The sequence below is a fragment of the Salvelinus alpinus genome, chromosome 13 (assembly GCF_045679555.1).
Source record: "Salvelinus alpinus chromosome 13, SLU_Salpinus.1, whole genome shotgun sequence".
Lineage (NCBI taxonomy): Eukaryota > Metazoa > Chordata > Actinopteri > Salmoniformes > Salmonidae > Salvelinus > Salvelinus alpinus.
Window position 1 is genome coordinate 33439604 of NC_092098.1, and position 27898 is coordinate 33467501.

General features: G+C 41.5%; 1 protein-coding gene across 5 annotated transcripts in view; it reads left to right on the forward strand.

Moving 5' to 3' along the window:
- LOC139537577 (cell adhesion molecule 1-like) overlaps positions 1 to 26525 on the forward strand; it is a 526303-nt gene extending 499778 nt beyond the window's left edge. For all 5 annotated transcript variants that reach the window (XM_071339048.1, XM_071339049.1, XM_071339050.1 and 2 more), the window contains 2 exons: positions 18505 to 18633; positions 20995 to 26525. In XM_071339048.1, coding sequence (XP_071195149.1) covers positions 18505 to 18633; positions 20995 to 21113 — 248 coding nt within the window. In that variant the 3' untranslated portion in view covers positions 21114 to 26525. The remainder of the gene's footprint in view (positions 1 to 18504; positions 18634 to 20994) is intronic.
- The last annotated feature ends 1373 nt before the right edge of the window (positions 26526 to 27898 follow it).

A 27898-nucleotide genomic window follows, 5' to 3' on the forward strand; every position in this document is an offset into this window, starting at 1 on the left:
CATTCACGCGCGCAACAAGACTAGTTTTCTAATGAGGGACACCTTGGAGAAACTACAACTACTTGTTCGTTTTTCAAGAAACACACCTGTAACCCTTTCTAAAGACTGTTGACATCTAGTGGAAGCCATAGGAACTGTGATCTGGGTCCTATCTATTTGTTTTTCCCATAGGCTAGCATTGAAATGGCATGTGACCTCAAAAACAAATTTTGAGCAAATTGCTCAAGGGCCACGGTTGATTCGTCTGTGAAGGGGACGTTATTGAATGTCTCACCAGCTTTGATCCATCCCTGGGCCTGCAGGACACAAAGTTCTTTGTTAGTCAGACGAAACATTGGGTTGAAACTACAGAACACAAATGGTTAATGTTCTGATAATTCAAATATATATATATATATATTTACATACAGTTGAAGTCGGAAGTTTAAATACACTTAGGTTGGCGTCATTTAAACTCATTTTTCAACCACTCCACAAATTTCTTGTTAACAAACTATAGTTTTGGCAAGTCGGTTAGGACATCTACTTCGTGCATGACACAAGTCATTTTTCCAACAATTGTTTATAGACAGATCATTTCACTTATAATTCATTGTATCACAATTCCAGTGGGTCAGAGTTCACATAAACTAAGTTGACTATGCCTTTAAACAGCTTAGAAAATTCCAGAAAATGATGTAATGGCTTTAGAAGCTTCCGATAGGCTAATTGACATCATTTGAGTCAATTGGAGGTGTACCTATGGATGTATTTCAAGGCCTACCTTCGAACTCAGTGCCTCTTTGCTTGACATCAAAAGAAATCAGCCAAGACCTCAGAAAAAACTATGTAGACCTCCACAAGTCTGGTTCATCCTTGAGAGCAATTTCCAAACGCCTGAAGGTACCACGTTCATCTGTACAAACAATAGTACGCAAGTATATACACCATGGGACCACGCAGTCGTCATACCGCTCAGGTAGGAGACGTATTCTGTCTCCTAGAGATGAACGTACTTTGGTGCGAAAAGTGCAAATCAATCCCAGAACAACAGCAAAGGACCTTGTGATGAGGAAACAGGTACAAAATTATCTATATCCGCAGTAAAACGAGTCCTATATCGACATAACCTGAAAGGCCGCTCAGCAAGGAAGAAGCCACTGTACCAAAACCGCCATAAAAAAGCCAGACTACGGTTTGCAACTGCACATGGAGACAAATATCTTACTTTTTGGAGAAATGTCCTCTGGTCTGATGAAACAAAAATAGAACTGTTTGGCCATAATGACCATCGTTATGTTTGGAGGAAAAAGGGGGGGGCTTGCAAGTCAAACCTGACTCAGTTACACCAGCTCTGTCAGGAGGGAAGCTTGTGGAAGACTACCCGAAACATTTGACTCAAGTTAAACAATTTAAAGGCAATGCTACCAAATACTAATTGAGTGTATGTAAACTTCTGACCCACTGGGAATGTGATGAAAGAAATAAAAGCTGAAATAAATAATTCTCTCTACTATTATTCTGAAATTTCACATTCATAAAATAAAGTGCTGATCCTAACTGACCTAAGACAGGGAATTTTTACTAGGATTAAATGTCAGGAATTGTCAAAACTGAGTTTAAATGTATTTGGCTGAGGTGTATGTAAACTTCTGACTTCAACTGTATATATAAATAAAACATTTCTTACCGAGCCGTGATGCCCACAGATTGCCTTTGCCGATCGCTCATCATCTTCATTCATCAGTGAGTCAATGGCTTGAATAGTCATTGACTCACACGTGTTGAAAAGGAATGAGATGGCGTCACAATCAAATCAAATCAAATTTATTTATATAGCCCTTCGTACATCAGCTGATATCTCAAAGTGCTGTACAGAAACCCAGCCTAAAACCCCAAACAGCAAGCAATGCAGGTGTAGAAGCACGGTGGCTAGGAAAAACTCCCTAGAAAGGCCGAAACCTAGGAAGAAACCTAGAGAGGAACCAGGCTATGAGGGGTGGCCAGTCCTCTTCTGGCTGTGCTGGGTGGAGATTATAACAGAACATGGCTAAGATGTTCAAATGTTCATAAATGACCAGCATGGTCAAATAATAATAATCACAGTAGTTGTCGAGGGTGCAGCAAGTCAGCACCTCAGGAGTAAATGTCAGTTGGCTTTTCATAGCCGATCATTAAGAGTATCTCTACCGTTCCTGCGGTCTCTAGAGAGTTGAAAACAGCAGGTCTGGGACAGGTAGCACGTCCGGTGAACAGGTCAGGGTTCCATAGCCGCAGGCAGAACAGTTGAAATTGGAGCAGCAGCACGGCCAGGTGGACTGGGGACAGCAAGGAGTCATCATGCCAGGTAGTCCTGACGCATGGTCCTAGGGCTCAGGTCCTCCGAGAGAGAGAAAGAAAGAGAGAAAGAGAGAATTAGAGAGAGCATACTTAAATGCACACAGGACACCGGATAAGACAGGAGAAGTACTCCAGATATAACAAACTGACCCTAGCCCCCCAACACAAACTACTGCAGCATAAATACTGGAGGCTGAGACAGGAGGGGTCAGGAGACACTGCCAGGCACACCTGGGAGCTCTGTAACTCCACCTCCGACAGGCAGAGTCAACATACAGCACGTGGTGGGTTCGTCAGGTTTTCGGTTCACGCTGATATTTCCATTCCTCTTCTGACAACAGAACTTGACTAACTGCTCACCAGGCACAGCAAGGGCTGCCCGGACCGTTATGCTGTTCTGCTATTCCAAGGATGTGTAACCAAAGAGAGATACCACGGGTGGGCACAGAATACATAGCCTTCCCGCTGAGGCAATCTATTTCTGCACCGTTTCGCGCTGCTCTGAGACACAAGCATGGAGAAACGAAAATGTTCAAATATTCCATGATATTCTTAAGATATGTGTTAACTGAATATAAGCAAGTGATGTCTGCTAAATAATCAAGTTAGGTTTCTCCAGAAGTAAATAATTCTAAATAACTGGCTTTATTTACAAGAATTGCCTTTTTCTTGCTCACTCTAGGTTAAATGAAAACGAAATCTCCAAAATGTTGTTACTTTTTAAACAAAGCAATTATTTTTATTAATTAATTTAGAATTATATAAAAGCCCCTTAGATATTCTCACAGATCCTAACGGAAAATGCCCCTTAGATATTAATATAGAGTCCTCCAATCCTCTAAATGTAATTATTGGCGGAGAGTCATGTCATTGAAAAAAATATTTTTAGATATACTGTTAAAAATGGAGTTGGTCTTATTTATTTAAAGAGCATATTGAAGTTAGAAGCAAAAGCCTACAACTATTTTAGCACTGTTTTACTCTGCTCTGAGACAAGCACGACACAGGGATTCTTTAGCTAAAAAGCCCAGTACTGTACTGCCGGACATCACGTTGTACAGCGCCATATTTTCTGTTCCATCCTAACAGAAACCCAGATGGTTTTTTGTTTTTCATGGAATAGAAACACCATAATATTAATCAAATTAATTAAGCAAGTACCAGTCAAAAGTTTGGACACACCTACTCATTCAAGGATTTTTCTATATTTTTACTATTTTTTACATTGTAAAATAATAGTGAAGACATCACAACTGTAGCAGGTGTAGCCCATCATGAAAATGTTTCCTATTAGCAGGACAATATACTTTTTATAACCAGGCTACTGTTGTGAAAGTCCCTCAACTTGCAATATATTCAATGCTAAAGTACTCTAAAGTGTTACATTTCTAACTAATATTGTTCCAATATTTCTGTAAATCAGTGATATTTATTCCCATAGTAATTCGTTATGGATCCATAACTAAATCAACATCTGCATTTTGGAAGAGTATTTTTTTATCATTATTTTATTAACGAAATGTTTTTATTTGTTTATTAGGCTACTGTGCAGTCTACAATACATACTGTAGTTAACATGGGACTCTTTCAAAATGCAGATGTTGCTTTAGTTATGGATCCATAACCAATTAATTTGGGAGTAAATATCACTGATTTACAGAAATATTGGAATAAAGTTGTCTAATGAAGGCAAACAATTTAGAATCATCCAATCCAGTAGCCTACTCCCAACCGTCATGTTGTACAGCGCCATATTTTCCATTCCATCCTAACGGAAACGCTGAGGGTTTCGTTTTCACTTTTCTCTGAATAGCAACACCATAATATTAATCAAATGAATTACGCAAATTTCTTAAAATAAAACCCATATACTATGTTATTACAAAAAAGGTTTTAAATTCTTTGGTAATGCCAATACGGAATACTATCAAATGCTTCTCAAAGATGCCCTCTGATAGTCACACTAGCAGTAACAGAAAAAATGGCCGAGAATTAAATTACGTGCCACAGAATGCTGCGGCAGCACCCAAGGTATGACCCCTAGTCCCTGTGACACACACACACATACAGACACGTGTACACGTCTTGCCCTGTGAACACCAGCATAGGCACACACTCCAGAGCCCGAGATGGACTGTTGCCATGCTTTGCCTCCTTGTGCTGCCGTCTAATTATCTCTAATCATGAGATATTAAATCTGAAAATGGCTTAGTCTCCTCATTCCTTATCATAATACACACGGACCTCAGCAGGGGACAGGCCAGAGCTACAGATCTACACGCCACCATGAGCGGGCACGCAGTGTGTTCACAGAACCCAACACATTCAATCACATATTTACAGACTTGGACACACACAAATACACTCACTCACTCACATACACACAGTCATTTTTGTTTGCAGTTTTGTATACAGTACCTATGGCATGTAGACAAAGCATCTCTAGGCTAGCCTTTAGCCTCTGTAGGATAGTTCACAGATCGGGATTTATTTTACATTCCAACAGCTGACCAATTGGAGTGGGAGGGCCGTTCCTGGAATTGGCTAGGTAATTCACAAATTTAGCTTATTGAAACAGAGAAGATCTTTTCAAAGACACCCTGAAACGTATCCTTGATTTCAGTGAGCGATGCTCATAAATTGGCTCGACTAATGTATTTGAAATGCATAGTGGAGATTTACAAAAATAATGTTGTGCATATTGGTTTGTGTGTGAGTGCATCCTAAATGGCGAAAAGCAACAAAACAAGGAGAGATGGCGATAGGCCAGACTGAATACTATTTTAATTGTCCACCAGAGGATAGCATCTATTGCTTCCTTTGAGAAAGTCATTAGAACTTGACAATGAGCACCCCGATCCAGGGTGCTACAAAACAGCAGCCTTATCCCGAGGAAGCAAAGTAATTGACTCTGAGAGCAAGATCAAGTGTGGCTACAGGCTCCACTCACGAGATGGGGAGAAGTTGGGGGGTGGGGATTGGATGGGGGAAGGATGGGGGGTGGAAGAGGGAGAACAACACATTTCCACTCTCTCTCCACCTGAACAGCAAACAACTGGGAGAGGGATGGAAACACTCACCCTCTCTATCCTCTGGCGACACTTAACAAAACAATCATAGAGAGAAAGAGAGAACGAGTACGGAAAGGAGTGAAGGGAGGACAGAGTCAGGTGTCTGTGGGGCTTTAGTATATAGCTTGGGCGTTTGTCATTTAGGTCATTTGGGGGTAAATTGGAGTGTGTTGTTCTAGATCAAAACCCAGAACCACAGGGAGGTATGGATGACTGGGGACAATACATTTTCAGCAAGAACTATAGACACAGATCTTCTCTACTTTCCCACTGACAATATATACTGACCAAAAATATAAACGCAACATGTAAAGTGTTGGTCCCAAGTTTCATGAGCTGAAATAAAATATCATAGAAATGTTCCATACGCACAAAAAGCAAATTTCTCTCAGATTTTGTGGACAATTTTGTTTACATCCCTGTTATTGAGCATTTCTCCTTTGCCAAGATAATTACACAGGTGCACCTTGTGCTGGGGGAAATGAAAGGCCACTCTAAAATGTGCAGTTTTGTCACACAACTTGAGGGAGCGTACACTTGGCATGCTGACTGCAGGAATGTCCACCAGAGCTGTTACCACATAATGTAATGTTAATTTCTCTACTATAAGCCACCTTTACCGTCGTTTTAGTGGGAAAATACTCACCTTCGATGGCCACTGGCAAGCTGAAGAAGTGTGCTCTTCACGGATGAATCACGGTTTTAATTGTACCAGGCAGATGGTACATGGTGTCGTGTGGGTGAGCGGTCTGCTGATGTCAGCAGAGTGCCCCATGGTGGCGGTGGGGTTATGGTATGGGCAGACATAAGCTACGGACAACAAACACAATTGCATTTTATCAATGGCAATGTGAATGCACAGAGATACCGTGACTAGATCCTGAAACCCATTGTCGTGCCGTTCATCCTCCGCCATCACCTCATTTTTCAGCATGATAATGCACAGCCCCATGTTGCAAGCAGGATGTGTACAGAATTCCTGGAAGCTGAACATGTCCCAGTTCTTCCATGGCCTGCATACTGACAAGACATGTCACCCATTGAGCATGTGTGGGATGCTCTGGATCGACGTGTACGACAGAGTGTACCAGTTCCCACCAATATCCAGCAACTTCGCACAGCCATTAAAGAGTGGGACAACATTCCACAGGCCACAAATCTATGTGAAGGAGATGTGTCGCACTACATGAGGCAAATAGTGGTCACACCAAATACTGACTGGTTTTCTGATCCTTTTTTTTAAAGGTATCTGTGACCAACATGCATATCTGTATTCTCAGTCCAATCCATATATTAGGTCCTAATGAATTACCTTATATGAACTGTAACTCAGTAAAATCTTTGAAATTGTTGCATGTTGTTTTTATATTTTGTTCAGTAGAGAGAGAGAGAGAGAGAAATATTACCCCAAGGTTTCCTGTTTGAAAAAGCAAGAGGGGACATATCTTAAAAGAACGCTCCTTCTTTGGTGATGTCTTTGGTCCAAAGGAATCCAAGTTGATGATCCCCACAGGAAGGCGTTGCTACTCACATGACACATCGCCACATCACAGCAGCAACACGCCATAGACTCCATCATGCCTGTGTTTTCCTCTCTGGTTGTCGGAGAATGTGTCTCGGGTTATAAAAGGTGTGGGCAGCAGAGTGCATCGACCCTATCAAGCCAGCCATCCCTCAGCGAGTGTTACCGTGACTCCATTGTCCGTGGATGACTTCCTATAAGGGCCGGTCACCAACTCTATCAGGGAAGCGTGTTTGAGGGTAACCCCACATGACATCACTCCCAATGAGGTCTGCAGATGGACACCCCCTGAGAGTCATCCTTTAATTCCCTTCATCACGACTGTGTTCACACTGGTATTTCACTTCAACCCCAAGTTCCTGCATCCACACAGTTTTGTTGGGACCTATTCCTCTTTCTCTTTTGGTCTTTGTCTTGGAGTTGTACTTTGAAAACCCAGAAATGTCACTTGGGTGTTTGTTTCAGTTGTTGTCTGATTGAGGACTGCCTAGAGACTGGTTCTGTCTGCCATTTTCTCCATACAAAGAAGACGACTCTCTGACTTCAATACATCAACTTACCTTGGGTTGAATGTTGTGTTTTGGCAGTTGAAAAGACTCAGTCTTTAGATTTACGTAGATTTGCTGAAAGGAAAAGTTTAGATGACTTTTCAATGAACTTGAAAAATATATTTTCATCCTTTACTTTCAAAAATGTTGGTTCCATTTGTTCAAATGAAGTTGAAGTCTAAATATTTCTATGTACAGTTCACAATTCAGTTTCACTTTTGTGAACATAGTGTAAGCAGAATTCATTGAAGGCTCTCAGATTTTATGGCTTGCTTTTTGCCTTGCACCTGTGAGAAACAGTAACTTACCGAAATACAGTGCATTTGGAAAATGGATTAAATTGTTTTTTCCCCTCATCAGTCTACACACAATACCCATGATGACAAAGCAAAAACAGGGTTTTACACTTAAAAAAACCTGCAATATCACTTTTACATAAGTATTCAGACTCTTTACGCAGTACTTTGTTGAATAACCTTTAGCAGAGATTACAGCCTCGAGTGTTCTTACGTATGATGCTACAATCTTGGCACACCTGAATTTGGGGAGTTTCTCCCATCCTTCTCTGCAGATTCTCTCAAGCTCTGTCAGGTTGGATGAGGAGTGTCACTGCAAAGCTATTTTCAGGTCTCTACAGAGATGTTCAATCAGGTTCAAGTCCAGGCTCTGGCTGGGCCACTCAAGGACATTGAAACTTGTCCCGAATCCACTCCTGCGTTGTCTTGGCTGTGTGCTTAGGGTTGTTGTCCTGTTGGAACGTGAACCTTCGCCCTAGTCTGAGGTCCTGAGCACACTGGAGCAGTTTTTCATCAAGGATCTCTCTGTACTCCGTTAATCTTTCTCTCGATCCTGACTAGTCTCCCAGTCCTGCCGCTGAAAAACATCCACACAGCATAATGCTGCCACCACCATGCTTCACCGTAGGGATGGTGCCAGGTTTCCTCCAGATGTGACGCTTGGCATTCAGGCCAAAGTGTTCAATCTTGGTTTCATCAGACCAGAGAATCTTGTTTCTCATGGTCTGAAAGTCCTTTAGGTGCCCTTTGGCAAACTCCAAGTGGGCTGTCATGTGCCTTTTACTGAGGAGTGGCTTCCGTCTGGCCACTCTACCGTAAAGGCCTGATTGGTGGAGTGCTGCAGAGATGGTTGTCCTTATGGAAGGTTCTCCCATCTCTACAGAGGAACTCTGGAGCTCTGTCTTAGTGACCATCGGGTTCTTGGTCACCTCCCTGACCAAGGCCCTTCTCCCCTGATTGCCCAGTTTGGCTGGGTGGCCAGTTCTAGGAAGAGTTTTGGTGGTTCCAAACTTCTTCCATTTAAGAATGATGGAGGCCACTGTGTTCTTGGGGACCTTCAATGCTGCAGAAATGTTTTGGTACCCTTCCCCAGATCTGTGCCTCAACACATTCCAGTCTCTGAGCTCCACGGACAATTCCTTCTACCTCATGGCTTAGTTTTTCCTCTGACAACTGTGGAACCTTATATAGACAGTTGTGTGCCTTTCCAAATCATGTTCAATCAATTGAAGTTACCACAGGTGGACTCCAATCAAGTTGTAGAAACATCTCAATGGAAACAGGATGCACCTGAGCTCAATTTCTAGTCTTCTAGCAAAGGATCTGAATAATTATGTAAATAAGATATTTCTGGGGGGTTTTTCAATTGAGAAAAAATTGCTTTGGCCTTATGGGGTATTGTGTGTAGATTGATGAGGATTTAAAAAATATATATATATTTTAGAATAAGGCTGGAACGTACATTATTTGGGGAAAAGTCAAGGGTCTTAATACATTCCGAATGCACTATAGAACGTAGTTCTAACTTTCCAACTCATACACTTTCTCTTCTCATGACCTTAGTTGACCTTGAGACAGGCCTGATGCCTCACAAAGAAGGGTTGCCCACTGTGCCCTATTAACACCAGGTTGGTCCATAGTATTGTGCCTTGGGGGGCTCCAGCCTCTGGACAGACAGGGCCCAGACAGGCCCGGGGATGGAGGAAAACGTTCAGCCCTGATTTCCTGGCATCTTGTAGCACTGTGCCATCTCTCCATGTCTGTAGCAATCTCCCTCTCCATAGGGGGGGCGGGGGGGGGGGGGCAGCTGTGGCGAAAGATGAGTGATGGAGGATAGAGAGATCTGGGTGCCTGTGCTCGCTGGGTCCTGGCACTTTGTCTTCAAAGGCATTTGGTTACACAGAGGTTTGCATTCTGGGCCCTGTTCAGACAAAACATGAACCAGGTCTGTCTAGGTTAGACATAACAACACTTTGTTGTGCTGTGAGAATGCACAATTGGATTAATTTTAAACCAAGTGTACTGTGTGAGATAAAAAAGTCAACCTTTTTTTTCAACATGCAACACAAGGAGAATTGTTGTGTTGCCTCACCCGAAAGCGACTGTATACCTGTTTTGATTGACTATGGCCTTGATCTTAATCCACATGGTGAAGGGAGACGGAGGGTTAATGTGCCTTAAGGATTTTGTTTCAATCAGTTGAAAACATACACCATGTTATCTCCTTATTAACCTCCATATCTGTTTGATGTATAGAAAGGCAGGAAGACGCCATTCCTCCAGTCTTATATGAGTAAATCTTAAGTGTTTAACAAGGATTGCTGTTGGTGGTAATGACTTCTCTATAAGCACCGTGCAATATGTATAATTAAGTGACACATTTCAGTCAATTTAGATGGACAGACATTTCAGGGGTTTTCATTACCATGCCAATTCCCTGTGAATTATTGAATATTACAGGAGAAGAATGGACTGGATGAGATCAAATCAAATCAAACCTTATTTGCCACATGCGCAGAATAAAACAAGTGTAGACTTTACCGTGAAATACTTATTTACAAAAGTAGGCTAAAATAAAAGTAATAATAAAAAGTAACACAATAAGAATAACAATAACGAGGCTTTATACAGGGGGCACCGGTACCGAGTCAGTGTGCAGGGCTACAGGCTAGTTGAGGTAATCTGTACATGTACAGTTGAAGTCGGAAGTTTACATACACCTTAGCCAAATACATTTAAACTCAGTTTTTCACAATTCCTGACATTTAATCCGAATAAAAATTCCCTGTTTTAGGTCAGTTAGGACCACCACTTTATTTTAAGAATGTGAAATGTCAGAATAATAGTAGAGAGAATGATTTATTTCAGATTTTATTTCTTTCATCACATTCCCAGTGGGTCAGAAGTTTACATACACTCAATTAGTATTTGGTAGCATTGGCTTTAAATTGTTTAACTTGGGTCTTCCACAAGCTTCCCACAATAAGTTGGGTGAATTTTTGCCCATTACTCCTGACAGAGCTGGTGTAACTGAGTCAGGTTTGTAGGCCTCCTTGTTCGCACATGCTTTTTCAGTTCTGCCTACACATTTTCTATAGGATTGAGGTCAGGGCTTTGTGATGGCGCTCCAATACCTTAACTTTGTTGTCCTTAAGCTATTTTGCCACAACTTTGGAAGTATGCTTGGGATCATTGTTCTTTTGGAAGACCCATTTGTGACCAAGCTTTAACTTCCTGACTGACGTCTTGAGATGTTGCTTCAATATATCCACATAATTCCCTTCCTCATGATGCCAACATGATGCTGCCACCCCCGTGCTTCACGGTTAGGATGGTGTTCTTCGGCTTGCAAGCCTCCCCCTTTTTCCTTCAAACATAACGATGGTCATTATGGCCAAACGGTTCCATTTTTGTTTCATCAGACCAGAGGACATTTCTCCAAAAAGTACGATCTTTGTCCCCATGTGCAGTTGCAAACCGTAGTCTGGCTTTTTTATGTCAGTTTTGGAGCAGTGGCTTCTTCCTTGCTGAGCGGCCTTTCAGGTTATGTCGATATAGGACTCGTTTTGCTGTGGATATAGATACTTTTGTACCTGTTTCCTCCAGCATCTTCACAAGGTCCTTTGCTGTTGTTCTGGGATTGATTTGCACTTTTCGCACCAAAGTACGTTCATCTCTAGGAGACAGAACGTGTCTCCTTCCTGAGTGGTGTGACGGCTGCGTGGTCCCATGGTGTTTATACTTGCGTACTATTGTTTGTACAGATGAGCGTGGTACCTTCAGGCGTTTGGAAATTGCTCCCAAGGATGAAACAGACTTGTGGAGGTCTACAACTTTTTTCGGAGGTCTTGGCTGATTTCTTTTGAATTTCCCATGATGTCAAGCAAAGAGACACTGAGTTTGAAGGTAGGCCTTGAAATACATCCACAGGTGCACCTCCAATTGACTAAATTAATGTCAATTAGCCTATCAGAAGCTTCTAAAGCCATAATTTTCTGGAATTTTCCAAGCTGTTTAAAGGCAGTCAACTTTATTCTTCTGATCCACTGGAATTGTGATACAGTGAATTATAAGTGAAATAATCTGTCTGTAAACAATTGTTGGAAAAATGACTTGTGTCATGCACAAAATAGACGTCCTAACCCACTTGCCAAAACTATAGTTTGTTAACAAGAAATTTGTGGAGTGGTTTAAAAACACGTTTAAATGACTCCAACCTAAGTGTATGTAAACTTCCGACTTCAACTGTAGGTGGGGGCGAAGTGACTATGCATAGGTAACAAACAAACAGCGAGTAGCAGTAGTGTACAGGGGGGGATGTCAATGTAAATTGTCCGGTGGCGATTTTTATGGGTCCTGGATGGCAGGAAGCTTGGCCCCAGTGATGTACAGGGCCGTTCGCACTACCCTCTGTAGTGCCTTACGGTCAGATGCCGAGCAGTTGCCATACCAGGCGGTGATGCAACCGGGTCAGGATGCTCTCAATGGTGCAGCTGTAGAACCTTTTGAGGATCTGAGGACCCATGACAAATCTTTTCAGTCTCCTGAGGGGAAAAAGGTTTTGCCGTGCCCTCTTCACGACTGTCTTGGTATGTTTGGACCATGATAGTTTGTTGGTGATGTGGACACCAAGGAACTTGAAACTCCCGACCCGCACAACTACAGCCCCATCGATGTTAATGGGGGCCTGTTCGGTCCGCCTTTTCCTGTCGTCCATGATCAGCTCCTTTGTCTTGCTCACGATGAGGGAGAGGTTGTTGTCCTGGCACCGCACTGCCAGTTCTCTGACCTCCTCCCTATAGGCCGTCTCATCGTTGTTCGTGATCAGGCCTACCACTGTTGTGTTGTCAGCAAACTTAATGATGGTGTTGGAGTCATGTTTGGCCATGCAGTCGTGGGTGAACAGGGAATACAGGAAGGGACTAAGTACACACCCCTGAGGGGCCCCAGTGTTGAGGATCAGCGTGGCAGACGTGTTGTTGCCTACTCTAACCACCTGAGGGCGGCCCATCAGGAAGTCCAGGATCCTGTTGCAGAGGGAGGTGTTTAGTCTCAGGGTCTTTAGCTTAGTGATGAGCTTCGTGGGCACTTTGGTGTTGAACGCTGAGCTCTAGTCAATGAACAGCATGCTCGCATAGGTGAGAAAGGGCAGTGTGGAGTGTGATTGAGATTGTGTCATCTGTGGATCTGTTGGGGCAGTATGCGAATTGGAGTGGGTGTCTGGGAGGATACTGTTGATGTGAGCCATGATCAGCCTTTCAAAGTACTTCATGGCTACTGACGTGAGTGCCACGGGGCGGTAATAATTTAGACAGGTTACCTTCAATTCCTTGGGCACAGGGACTATGGTGGTCTGCTTGAAACATGTAGGTATTACAGACTCGGTCAGGGAGAGGTTGAAAATGTCAGTGAAGACACTTGACAGTTGGTCCGCGCATACTTTGAGTACACATCCTTGTAATCCGTCTGGCCCAGCGGCTTTGTGAATGTTGACCTGTTTAAAGGTTTTGTTCACATCATTTACCGAGAGCGTTATCACAGTCATCCAGAACAGCTGGTGCTCTTGTGCATGCTTCAGTGTTGCTTGCCTCGAAGCGAGCATAAAAGGCATTTAGCTCGTCTGGTAGGCTCGGGTCACTGGGCAGCTCGCCATTTGATGAATCCCGGAACATATTCCAGTCTGTGCTAGCAAAACACTCCTGTAGTTTAGCATCCACGTCATCTGACCACTTCTTTATTGAGCGAGTCACTGGTACTTCCTGCTTTAGTTTTTGCTTGTAAGCAGGAATCAGGAGGATATAATTATGGTCAGATTTGCCAAATGGAGGGCGGGGGAGAGCTTTGTGTGCATCTCTGTGTGTGGAGTAAAGGTGGTCTACCTCAGGAGAGCAATACCTTGAGACTTCTTTAATATTAGACATCGTGCACCAGCTGTTATTGACAAAAAGACACACAACCCCACCCCTCGTCTTACCAGAGGTACCGTCTCTTCCACCAGCTCTATGTTGTCGGTTTCTTCGTTCAGCCACGTCTCGGTGAAACACAAGATGTTGCAGTTTGCACATTGGCAAGAAGAATGGAAGGCATTGGGAGTTTACTCGCTCGCCTCTGGATTCTCGGAAGGATCCCCGATCTGCGTCCCCTTTTCCGCGTCTTCACGCAAAAGGCGTGGATCTGGGCCTTTTCCAGTGAAAGCAGGATATCCTTCACGTCGGACTCGTTAAAGGAAAAAGTTTCTTCCAGTCCGTGGTGAGTAATCGCTTTTCTGATGTCCAGAAGTTATTTTCGGTATTAAGAGACGGTAGAAGCAACATTATATACACAATAAGTAAAAAAGTAAGTTATAGAAAAAAAGTAACAAAATTGCACAATTGGTTTGGAGGATGTAAAACGTCAGCAATGGTCTTCGGCGCCATCTTATGTGTTAGGCGTTTGTTGGTTTGTGTGCGAGAGTGAAGCAACTAATTTCCAAACCATCTGCCCTCTCTGAAATTACACAATGCAACAATGTTGGTATACAGTGGACTTTTATAAAATTACAATTTCTCCTCTTCTGATTGCGTTCGAGTACAGTGGCGTTCTGTATTACCTGAGCAACGCCCCTTACTGCGAGCCATCATAAACGCCAATCTACAGCCTGATTGTTGTTGACTGCATTCCCCAGCCCCATGTCATACGGCTGCTCCACAGAGGCTGGCAGGGGAGGGCGGGGCAAGGGAGGAAGGGAGGGGTTAGGGGTGGACGTCAAATGGGAGCCAGATCACTCCCGAGGAGGGATGGGAGGCGACAGTCGGCTCCCCAAGCCCAGTCCATTTGTCAGTTTATGTTAATTAGTGTCAAGTACAAGTGCAGTCGGAGCGAATGACCTGAGTGGGACGTCAAACCCACCGTGGACCCAGTGCCTCCTCTCCTCCCTCCCTTCCTCATCCACCCGTCCCTCATTCAGTACAGAATTTACTGAAAAAGGACAGGTTTTTATCCAGGGGAGAGGACAGAGCGAAATTCCCTGACATTTCCATAGGCCTCTGTTTATCCCCCAGCCCCGACGGACTGGTGCAGCCCAAGATCCACTTTAACATCTTAATAGGAAAGTGTGTTAACGCACGTCTTTACCTCCCTCTTTGACAAGAGCGAATTAGGTGTCAAAAGGATTTCTGCTGACTTTAATTGAATCTGCCCAGCGCGGAAAAGGAAATCTGAATTTAAAATAACCTATTAGGCTTATCAAGTAATGTTTGGTTGAGTTTGGCAGGTAGCACTGTGACTGTGGCGTTCTCTTCCCCTTTCCCTCCCCCACCAGTAAGTTGTTTATGAGGTGAGTTGGGTGAGGAGAAGGGGGGCGTGTTCCACAACAGCATGGGCTTCTCTCACTCTTCGTTATCCTATAATAAGTTGTGGCTTGCCAGTTTAGTTTTTTGAGCTCCCACAGGAAAAGCCTTGAGCTGGGATTTAGGCTAGAGATGAGTGCGAGAGATTGCAGTGTGTACCTATGAGGGATGGGCTGATGGATTCCACGCGAGTCGATTGCAAAGAGGATGGTTGTTCATTTTTCCCTCCTTTTCTCCATTCCCTCTAGCCTTCCTATCTTTCCGAGATAGCTCTTTGGAGGAGATGCACCTGTTAACATAAATAAGTCTGGAGTTAAACACCCGGAATGACAAAATGGAACCTGTGTGTCTTTTGATATACAGTATATGGGAATGTAGCTGTGATATTTAGCATAGGCAATGGTGGAAAAAATACACTATTCTCATACTACTTGAGTAAAAGTCTAAAAGTATTTGGTTTTAAATATACTTAAGTATCAAAAGTAAAGGTAGCTGCTAAAATATACTTAAGAATCAAAAGTAAAAGTAAGAATAATTTTAAATTCCTTATATTAAGCAAACCAGATGGCACTATTTTTATTGACGGATAGCCAGGGTCACACTCCAACAATCAGACATAATTTAAAAACAAAGCATTTGTGTTTAGTGAGTCCGCCAGATCAGAGGCAGTAGAGATGACAGATCAGAGGCGGTAGGGATGACCAGGGATGTTGTCTTTATAAGTGTGTGAATTGGACCATTTTCTGTCCTGCTAAGCATTCAAAATGTAATGAGTACTTTTGGGTGTAGTAAAAAGTACATACTTTTCTTTAGGAATCTAGTGAAGTAAAAGTAGTCAAATATAAATAGGTAAGTACACATACCGCAAAACACTACTCAAGTAGTACTGTAAAGTATTTTTACTTTAGTACTTTACACCACTGACCGTAGGCTATTGCCAAAGGACAACTAGTTTCTCACTTTTACAAATGTATAACCCCTCAATGAATCTGAAACGTTTCCCTCTCACTGACATAAGGCCTTGTCAATGCCCCCGGCCTCCTATCTATTCTCTCCCCCAAACTTTATCATTTCCTAGCAGTGTGAGCTATTGATGAAAGATTTTGCTCCTCCTTTGCACTGTGAAGAACCAATCAAGTCCACAAACCGCCATTAACTTTTGGTTGTCATGGATCCCTACACTTGATCAATAGCCTTCACATATCATTACAGCTTGGAGCCTCTAAGGCAAGTGCCTTGTTCTTCACGCCAAGCTGGTGTAAATCTTTCTTAGAAATTGCCTGGGATCCGCACTTTTTAGTCATTGCAGGCTAAATGTATTGCCCTGACTCGAGACAAGGCAGGGGCCAGATTTATTTGAACAGTGGTGCTTGCTCTGGTATATTGAAGTTGAGAACCGCCTGTATCACTTCATAAATCATGTTTAAATGCTCTACTATCGTCTGCTGTTCAGGTAAATGGCCAACCACAGTAGAGTTATGCATCCCCTTACTGTAAATTGGATAACATACTATGTGATATGCACATTGACTCTGTACCGGCACTCCCCTGTATATATTGTAATTTTTTTACTGCTCCTCTTTAATTACTTCTTACTTTTATCTCTTATTCTTATCTGTATTTTTTAAAACTGCACTGTCGGTTAGGAGCTCGTGAGTAAGCATTTCACTGTAAGGTCTACACCTGTTGTATTCGCGCATGTGACTAATATGATTTGATTTGATTTGAAATGCGTTTTGTATAGCGATTCTCTGAAGACAGTCATTTTGCCTAACAAATCAAACTCAAGCCACATTCTGGCCATTTTATATGATTCAGTCAATTTGATATTTAGTTTCATTATAGTGGAAGCTGCAATATAAAATATAAATTTAACTTGATTCACATTGTGTTTTAGAAAGATCATTTATTTGTTTAATTTCATAAATGTTTTGATAATTCTCATTTTGCGGAGGGGCGTAATGGTACACGTATTTGTACCGAACCGTTCGGTACATGAACCTCGGTTCGGTCCACACTGTGAACCCAAATTAATACATAAAAAAAGATAGATACAAAATTAAAACACTAGGTCTATAGGCAATGCCTATACTGCTTTGTAGGCCTCTTGATTAAATATAAACTCCTTTTTTTTTTTTTTCAGGCCATTCCGTAGAGCCTGTACACATTGTAATCAAAATTAAAATCTTAATTGGAGCATTTCAAATGGTCCTTTTGTGAGGCGCAGCTGGGAACTAGTTCTGTACGATGGCGAGTGGTGGGGTTGATAAACCAGAATTGGAGGATCTTCCATCATCGTTTAAATCTCCCGTTTGGGAACATTTGTCTTCCCAGTAGATTACAACGGCGATGGACAGAGAGAGTATGTTGCCACTGCTCAACGAGAATAGCCAATGCAAATGTTGACACATTTACGCCGACATCACCCCAGTATTCCTACCACCGGAGCAAGACTGAAACGCAAAAAGACAACAAAACAACTTAATCTCCCCTCTGCATTCAAGCAGCCCTTTTGCAGCTTATTTTGACTGGGTAAAATAAATTAAAGAGTGATGGGTATGTTTATAGCCATGGATATGCGCCCATTCTCGGTGGTTGAGAAGAATAGGGGGTTTCAGCATCTCATGAAAAGTGCTTGAGCCACGTTACAAACTTTGTCCTCTCACACCCTTTTCAGCAAACCGATAGTACCCACTCTTTATGAGCAAGATGAAGCCAAAGTTGTCAATTAATTGTCCAATGTACCCTGTATTGCGCTTACTACAGATGGCTGGACCTCCAGGGCTACAGAGAGCTACTTAACACTGACAGCCCATCACATTACCCCGGAGTGGCAAATGAGAAGTACCGTGCTATATTAACCCTTTATGAGAGTCACAGAAGTGTGGATATTTTTGTCTTTGTAAGAAAACATTATAGCATAGTCCTATACAATGTCTGAGCCATGTTTATATTGCACTTTATTTTAGTGTCGTTATTGAGTAATCATGGGTTTTCATTTAAGAAAATACAAAGTGTTGGTATTCCTGATTGTGCTCTCATCAGGTATTATATGACTCATGATCATATATGGAATCATGGTGTACCAACACTTTGTATTTTCTTAAATAAATACAAATGAACTACAGTGACTGTTGGCATTTAAATCTCCCTCTCTACCGAAACCAAACCGTGATCCCAATACCGCAATACGTACCGAACCGTGGGCTTGGTGAACCGTTACACCCCTACATCCAACTTGTAATATCAGCCCTTAATCTCCAACTCCAAAGGCTGGAGTAGCTGACAATATACTATAGGTGATTTATGTCATAATTATTTCTCTGGAGATCTCTTATCCACCAAAGTGGACATGATGTCTTCCCTTTGGCATGCACTGTTAGTGGATTCTGTAAAAGGTGTCTGTTACTCTGCTTACAGATTCCAGGGCTGGAGAGGGAGCACCGAGAGCGGTCGACCATGCGGTCATCGGAGGAGTGGTGGCTGTGGTTGTCTTTGCCATGCTCTGTCTACTCATCATTTTGGGACGGTACTTTGCAAGACACAAAGGTATGTTACGAAGCCTTTTGTTTTCTATCTAGAAGCACCTCTGTGGAATCACAAGGTTAAACATTTTAAAAGAGCACAGACACACTATCATTTTATGATTTATTTTACTCAGTGTCATACTAGTATTGTCCAGAGCAATCAGAAAACCACTTCCCTCTCCCCCCAAACTCTGTTTTAGAAATTCTACCATACCTCCTGAGCCCCATCTTATTTTCTCTCTGTTATGGCTACTGTACTTTTGAAGGGGTCTTCTTTGGAGTGCAGCCAATAGTTTGGTTTTGATTCCAAATTACTCCTTGCCCTTCTCCATTCAATCTGGGCTATCGCCTTTATTATCAGGCCCAAAACTGTTGGGATGTGAATAATCCCTGTCGGAAATGAAGTTTGAAGTGGATTGCTCATTCACACACGTTCGTTGAACTTGACAAGGTTAATTTGGAGGCATGAGCCGAGCTGAAGCTGAATCTTGAGCATCCCTTGGTTTGGCTTGTTTCATGGAAATCAAATAATAGATTTTCATGTGCAAATCTTGAATGCCAACCAAGGAATGCCAACAGAGGGGTTCGCAGTGCCAAATAAAGAATTTACCTACCAGAATTAAAAACCTAGTACCTGATGTATAATTTTGAAGCTACAGTTTCCATTAGAGTTTGTGTAGACGTGCCAAAGGCATACATTTTAGGAGATAATACAATATACAGTCGTGGCCAATAGTTTTGAGAATGACACAAATATTAATTTCCACAAAGTTTGCTGCTTCAGTGTCTTTAGATATTTTTGTCAGATGTTACTATGGAGTACTGAAGTATAATTACAAGTATTTCATAAGTGTCAAAGGCTTTTATTGACAATTACATTAAGTTGATGCAAAGAGTCAATATTTTTCAAGACCTCTGCAATCCGCACTGGCATGCTGTCACTTAACTTCTGGGCCACATCCTGACTGATGGCAGCACATTCTTGCATAATCAATGCTTGGAGTTTGTCAGAATTTATGGGTTTTTGTTTGTCCACCCGCCTCTTGAGGATTGACCACAAGTTCTCAATGGGATTAAGGTCTGGGGAGTTTCCTGGCCATGAACCCAAAATATCAATGTTTTGTTCCCCGAGCCACTTAGTTTTCACTTTTGCCTTATGGCAAGGTGCTCCATCATGCTGGAAAAGGCATTGTTCGTCACCAAACTGTTCCTGGATGGTTGGGAGAAGTTGCTCTCTGAGGATGTGTTGGTACCATTCTTTATTCATGGCTGTGTTCATAGGCAAAATTGTGAGTGAGCCCACTCCCTTGGCTGAGACGCAACCCCACACATGAATAGTCTCAGGATGCTTTACTGTTCGCATGATGCAGGACTGATGGTAGCGCTCACCTTGTCTTCTCCGGACAAGCTTTTCATCAGAGGATTCATCAGAGAAAATGACTTTACCCCAGTCCTCAGCAGTCCAATCCCTGTATCTTTTGCGGAATATCAGTCTGTCCCTGATGTTTTTCCTGGAGAGAAGTGGCTTCTTTGCTGCCCTTCTTGACTCCAGGCCATCCTCCAAAAATGTTCACCTCACTGTGCGTGCAGATGCACTCACACCTGCCTGCTGCCATTCCTGAGCAAGCTCTGTACTGGTGGTGCCCCGATCCCGCAGCTGAATCAACTTTAGGAGACGGTCCTGGCGATTGCTGGACTTTCTTGGGCACCCTGAAGCCTTCTTCACAACAATTGAACCGCTCTCCTTGAAGTTCTTGATGATCCGATAAATGGTTGATTTAGGTGCAATCTTACTGGCAGCAATATCCTTGCCTGTGAAGCCCTTTTTGTGCAAAGCAATGATGACGGCACGTGTTTCCTTGCAGGTAACCATGGTTGACAGAGGAAGAACAATGATTCCAAGCACCACCCTCCTTTTGAAGCTTCCAGTCTGTTATTCGAACCCAATCAGCATGACAGAGTGATCTCCAGCCTTGTTCTCGTCAACACTCACACCTGTGTTAACAAGAGAATTACTTTTGTGTCCTTTTGTGGCAGAGCTGAAATGCATTGGAAATGTTTTTGGGGGATTCAGTTCATTTGCATGGCAAAGAGGGACTTTGCAATTAATTGCAATTCATCTGATCACTCTTTATAACATTCTGGAGTATATTCAAATTGCCATCATACAAACTGAGGCAGCAGACTTTGTGAAAATGTATATTTGTGTCATTCTCAAAACTTTTGCCACGACTGTATATTTTACAGTTAACCTGATGGGTCGTTTTGGTTCAATGATTTGCTTGTTAATGTCAAGGAAACGTATCAGTAGTCATTCATGAGCTTAGGAATGAAGTGTCCATTTTGATCAATTTTTTAATTCCTTATCCTTTCCCCCCTTCAGGTACCTACTTCACGCATGAAGCTAAAGGAGCCGACGATGCAGCAGATGCAGACACGGCCATTATCAACGCAGAGGGGGGCCACAACAATTCGGACGAGAAAAAGGAGTACTACATATAGAAATCACAGGGTCCAAATACTGTCCCCTGTGGGACACCATACTGTCTTTGGGTGAGGGGTGCTTGGGGTTTAAGTATGGTTGGGTAGGATGGGTTGGTTTTAGTGGTGATTGCCAGGGATTGAACAATGTATAGTCCAGTCTGTGCAGCTGAAGAGGAACAGTTTTGTGTGTATAAGGTGGAAAGATAGGGAAGGGAGAGTAGGTTTTTGGTAAGGGTGGGTAGGGAGGGAGGGGGGTTTGGGGGTTGCCAGATGTTGCCAGAAATCACTGTAGAGCTTCACCATTCGACACCTCCCAAAACTGCTGGTACGAATTTTGTTTAGTTCAACCATTTGCAGAAAATTCTGTGCCTTGTTCTGAATTTCTTTTCTATTCATTCTTCTTTTTCCCCCCGTCAACATGCCGTTGCTCCTCACCGTTCCCTCTTTCACTCTCTTCATTATGATTGTGCTGTTGGCTTTCCTATGAGTGTTGAATTACACAGTGGCTCTGTTCATCTCTCCCACTGTGTTCGCACACACGTTCTCTTCTGCATACCAAAACCTCAGAAGAACCCTATTTCCACTAAACTGTGAGCAGGCCTAGTCTCAAGCCACTACCTTTCTTTTTTTCCAAACCTTTTGATAACTCCAAAACACATCCAACGCTTTACGTATCATCTTCGAAAAATGTACATGAGGAACATATTATTACACATAAATAACATTACCCCCCTCTTTAAAATAGACACACAAAAATATAATCTAAAGGAAGACAATGGAGGACAGTTGGTCTCAAACTGTCCTTGTTTTCATTTTATCTGAGCCAATTCCTATTCACTGTGGATGACTTGTATTCTTTCCTCTCTCTTCAATTTGTTTTTCTTATTAGATATGCCAGCACATTTAAAACATTGGTACTATTTGGAATAAGCAAAGTAGAAGGCACATTATTTCACCCTCGCTATGCTGAACTTAAAAGCATTTTCAATTCACTATTTTTACCTTTTATTCTCTGTACAATTATGTTTTTGTTCTGTTCCAATGAATGGAACCGCAATCCCCCTGCAGGCATTTCATGTTTTATGATGACATTTTGGGGTTTTACATCGTCTCTCTCATTCAGAAATATTTTTGACAAACAACAAAACATTTTAAAAATAAATTGTTTTTAATGGTTTCTTTGGTGGTGTATACTCACCCGTTGTCTTTCAATCAAGCTGCCTCGCTTTAGCCAAGCTGTAATAAAGTTGGTAAAAAAAAAGGTAACACTGATAGGATTAATTTCAATAAGAAATTACCGGAAGACATCTCCAAACTAATAAATGAATGTTGACTGTCAAAGGTGAATATCCTCATTATAATACATATATCAATCTACTGTAGGTTGTGAGGTACTAACTGCAATCAACATTTATAAAGCGATACTACCTTCATATTGTTACATGCTGAACAGTCAAATCTCACATGTAGAGTAGTTGTATTCTTCCAGCCTTGTGTATAAATTAGAACTAGAGGATTTAAAAGGGTTATAGGATTTTAAAGGAGATGGTGATACATAGGTGATCATAGCTTCTGTATGAGCAAAGGACCTACAATCATTGTCTAAGGCATTTTTTCAAAGGATATGATTTCAATACAAAACATAATCTCAAAACAATTCAGACGCACCAGAACGAATAGTTCCAACAATATACAAACTATGTCCAGACATTATATTTACACCAATGTATTATACACAAACCCGTGCCAGGAAATATTTTTTACAACCTAGTGGAATTTCATGACAGAATAGTTTTGTGTTTTTTCTGATTATCACAAGCTGTTTGTTGTGAGTTTTGTCACTCCATATTGTAAAACACTCATGACAGTTGAGGAGCATGTGTGTCACTCGGAATTACCACGGGAGACAGGGCCTTATTTCCCCTACTATCACACCCCAGCCTCTGGACTGTACATGGTCTTGTCATGATGCAACAATTTTCAGTTGCCCAAACAGTCAGCCAACACAACACTGCATGTATGTGAGTGTGAACCTCTAAAACAACATAATACAGTCTCCTATTTTTCTTTCTTTACAAATGATCTGCCTAAGCTTAAAGATGATACAATGTGGAAGGGCCAGTTAGGGAGAGTTGGGGAATGCCAAAAGTACTTTTGGGGGAACTGTTACTTTTCATTTCTACATCACTACAGTAAACATTGCTGTTGAATTTAGTTACTGTCCTGCTGAGGTTGTTGACCTGACAATTAGGTTGAAAAGATGTTGTTGCTTACGTGTTTGATTTGATGTTTATTCCGAATATAATATCTTGAACAAGGAGCTACCACTGATTTAATACTGTATGACGACAATGCTGGTTGTTTATCGGGACAGTGGTGGCTTTCTGGCTCGTTTAAATGCTCCATTTTAGACTGTGTGACTTCATGTGAAACATTTTGGATCCCCTCTGTTGTTTCAATAGATCAAACAACAGAGAGAATGTAACCGTCTTTTAGATTGAGGTTGTGTGACTTGTATTTAACAGTGAGCATTATTTTGCTTTGGTCAAAAGTGTGGTGGCTTCCATTCAAAACTGGACCTTAAAAAGTCTGTTCTTACAAAGTGAACACATCTATTCACTCATTCTGTAGGTTGGCATTTTAATACATGTACTCACAGCTGTGTGGACTGGGTCGATGTACAGTACCAGTCAAAAGTTTGGACACACCTACTCATTCAAGGGTTTTTCTTTATTTGTACTATTTTCTACATTGTAGAATAATAGTGAAGACATCAAAACTATTAAATAACACATATTGAATCATGTAGCAACCAAAAAAGTGTTACATTTTACATTCTTCAAAGTAGCCACCCATTGCCTTGATGACAGCTTTGCACACTCTTGGCATTCTTTCAACCAGCTTCAGGAGGTAGTCACCTGGAATGCATTTCAATTAACAGGTGTGCCTTGTTAAAAGCGAATTTGTGGAATTTCTTTCCTTCTTAATGCGTTTGAACCAATCAGTTGTGTTGTGACAAGGTAGAGATGGTATATAGAAGATAGCCCTATTTGGTAAAAAAAACATTTTGGCAAGAACAGCTCAAATAAGCGAAGAGAAATAACAATCCATCATTACTTTAAGACATGAAGGTCAGTCAATCCGAAAAAGGTAAAGAACTTTGAACGTTTCTTTAAGTGCAGTCGCAAAAACCATCAAGCGCTATGATGAAACTGGCTCTCATGAGGACTGCCACAGGAAAGGAAGACCCAGAGTTACATCTGCGGCAGAGGATGAGTTCATTAGAGTTACCAGCCTCAGAAACTGCAGCCCAAATAAATGCTTCACAGAGTTCAAGTAACAGAAACATCTCAACATCAACTGTTCAGAGGAGACTGTGTGAATCAGGCCTTCATGGTCGAATTTCTGTAAAGAAACCACTACTAAAGGACACCAATAATAAGAAGAGACTTGCTTGGGCCAAGAAATACGAGCAATTGACATTAAACAGGTGGAAATCTGTCCTTTGGTCTGATGAGTCCAAATTTCAGATTTTTGGTTCCAAACGCCTTGTCTTTGTGAGACGCAGAGTAGGCGAATAGATGATCTCTGCATGTGTGGTTCACACTGTGAAGCATGGAGGAGGAGGTGTGATGGTGTTTTGCTGGTGACACTGTCGTTGATTTATTTAGAATTCACGGCACACTTAACCAGCATGGCTAGCACAGCATTCTGCAGCGATACGCCATCCGATCTGATTTTCGCTTAGTGGGACTAACATTTGTTTTTCAACCGGACAATGACCCAAAACACACCTCCAGGCTGTGCAATGACTATTTGACCAAGAAGGACTGTGATGGAGTGCTGCATCAGATGACCTGGCCTCCACAATTACCCAACCTCAACGCAATTGAGATGGTTTGGGATGAGTTGGACAGTAGAGTGAAGGAAAAGCAGCCAACAAGTGCTCAGCATATGTGCAAACTCCTTCAAGACTGTTGGAAAAGCATTCCAGGTGAAGCTGGTTGAGAGAATGCCAAGAGTGTTCAAAGCTTTCAAGGCAAAGCGTGGCTATTTTGAAGAATCTAAAATATATTTTAATTGAAAACTTTTTAGTTTACTACATGATTCCATATGTGTTATTTCATCATTTTGATGTCTTCACTATTATTCTACAATGTAGAAATAGTAAAAAATAAAGAAAAAACGTTGAATGAGTAGGTGTGTCCAATCTTTTGACTGGTACTGTATATGTTTCTGCTTAACCTTTTACTGGTGTGTGTTGTCGTTTGTAATGGTGACCACTGTCAGAACCAATAGGAAACAGGAGTGTATTGGGGAAAGTATATGCAACTCGAGCGTAGTTGACATAAAACAAATGTTAATTTGTATGATCACCTACTTAAAGGGAAACTCCACCCCAAAACTATATTTTGGTATTTGTTTCATTAGTCCATTGTTGATATAGTCCCAAAATGTTTTGCATGTCAGCAATCAAGTTTTGAAGATATATAACTGTCAAAATACACAAAATACATAAATATAGCTGCGTTTTGAATCATATGATGCGAAATGGATCATACCGGCTCGATTTATGTATTTTGAAAGTTTTGGGATGGAATTTTCCTTTAACCCTGGTGAAATGAACAGCAAATCAAATACAATTCGATGATGGACAACAATTTGGGCGGGTGTAACAAGTCCAGAGATGTGTGGAATTAGTTTGATATTTGAGTATAGAATGTCATTTTTGTCATTTCTGTTTCTGTGTGTTATCAGTTTTTTCTTCTTCATGAAATGTCCCCTTTGTTACTCATGCTACAGTTAATTTGGTAGTCTTAGTGTTGATTATTTCTTTTTTATTTTATCAAATTACTTTTTACATTTCTTTGTTAATGCCCTGTCTCAGGTTCATGTGCATTGAATGGTGTGATTGCATCTCAGGTAGAATGCAAAGTCTAAGGCCCACCACACATTGATGAAGTATATATATAAAAAAGTACACCAATCATTTTAGATCAAGAGACAACTGGTGATTTGTTTTGCATTTAAGCTGTACATGTTTTATGAATTTTCTTAAATATTCGGTGCACTGTATAAGATGTTTAAGTATTTTTTTGTATAGACATAGTTCACAATGAAAGAGTACTCCGTTTGTTAAAATGATGCAGGAACAGAACACACAGCTGTGGCTGTGCAACTATCAATTTAAACATGTCTTGGACGTTTAGTTTTCCTTCCAGAACGTTTGGTCGTTTATCACTTCATTGTTTTTCGGTTGATTATTTTAGTTTTTCTGCTGTACTAGGGCAATGTTAATGTGTATTAATGAAGAAAAATATATCCACATTCCCATACACATTTTGTATTGGTTCATAAATAGACATTTTTACAAAAAATTAAGAGTTCTTGTCTTAATAAAAAAGAAAAAGATATTAATGTTCAAAGTAACTTGTGTATGTGTTGTTTTTCATTTTTCCTTTCATTCTTTTCATGTATAAAGAGACAAAATGTGGTGCTTAATATTGGATGGATGGCCTCACATGTTTTCAGAGCTGTTACATAGTCCGTTAACCCCTTTTTGTGGTTTGAGGAGCATATTAAGAACAAGCTCATCCTCCAAACCAATACAGTTCTGCTACGAATATCATGACATCTTCATCACACACATAACCCACATGGACATGTATAAAAACTACTCCTAATTAATAGAAATATGATACTCTGAGGAGCACCAAGAGAGACACAATACATTTTACAAGGTTTGTGCTCTGCCAGAAAATCTATTAGTGGTCTCCCAATGGGAAGTGCAGTACTACCCATTGAGCTACATCTTCAATAAGAGGAGATACTATTTTCATGAAAACAGAGATAGCAGTAAGTGTGGGAATCTAATGGTAACTGTAGAATCTGTGGAAATGGAAATCTCTTGAGAAATAACACATTTACATTTTTGAAGAGCAATACATGGCGAGTCAGTCAAAGAAAGTCCAAAAGAGCCGCTACTATTTGTGGACACTCAAACATCATAGCAGCAATGTACAGTGTCAACGGGCCAAGGATGATGCTCTCATAATATAAATAACATTTTGTATGCATCCATAATCGGGCCAGTGCAATTCAGTTTTTAGCTGCCACGTACGGCCTACATGTTATGTAATAAAAAACGACTACTACTGTTATGTCCAGGTTATGGGCAGGGAGCAGAATATATTCCATTCCCTCCCAACAGACTAAAAAGCGCAACTAAAAGCAGGTGGAGGTGGGCAAAAGCAGCAGCAAAGTTGCACTACAATTCTGTTTGCTGGACTGGTCAACGTACGTAGAGTGCCATTATGTAGGAGAGTTTGTCAATATCTGGTAGCGTTCTGCGCACTGGTTGTCAGCTGAGATAAAGACTGACTGGAGTTTCCTGCCAGAACCTTGCATCACTCTGTTGAGCTTTGCTACCTTATGAAGGCCCATTTCAGGTCAGCAACATGGCTGAAATGTTGAAAATACAGTGCATTCAGATTATATATTTTTTTTTACAAAACATCACATTTACATAAGTATTCAGACCCTTTACTCAGTACTTTGTTGAAGCACCTTTGGCAGCGATTACAGCCTCAACTTCTTCGGTATGCCGCTACAAGCTTGGCACACCTGTATTTGGGGAGTTTTTCCCATTCTTCTCTACAGATCCACTGAAGCTATGTCAGGATGGATGGGGAGCGTCGCTGCACAGCTATTTTCAGGTCTCTCCAGAGATTTTCGATCAGGTTCAAGTCCAGGCTCTGGCTGGGCCACTCAAGGACATTCAGAGACTTGTCCCGAAGCCACTC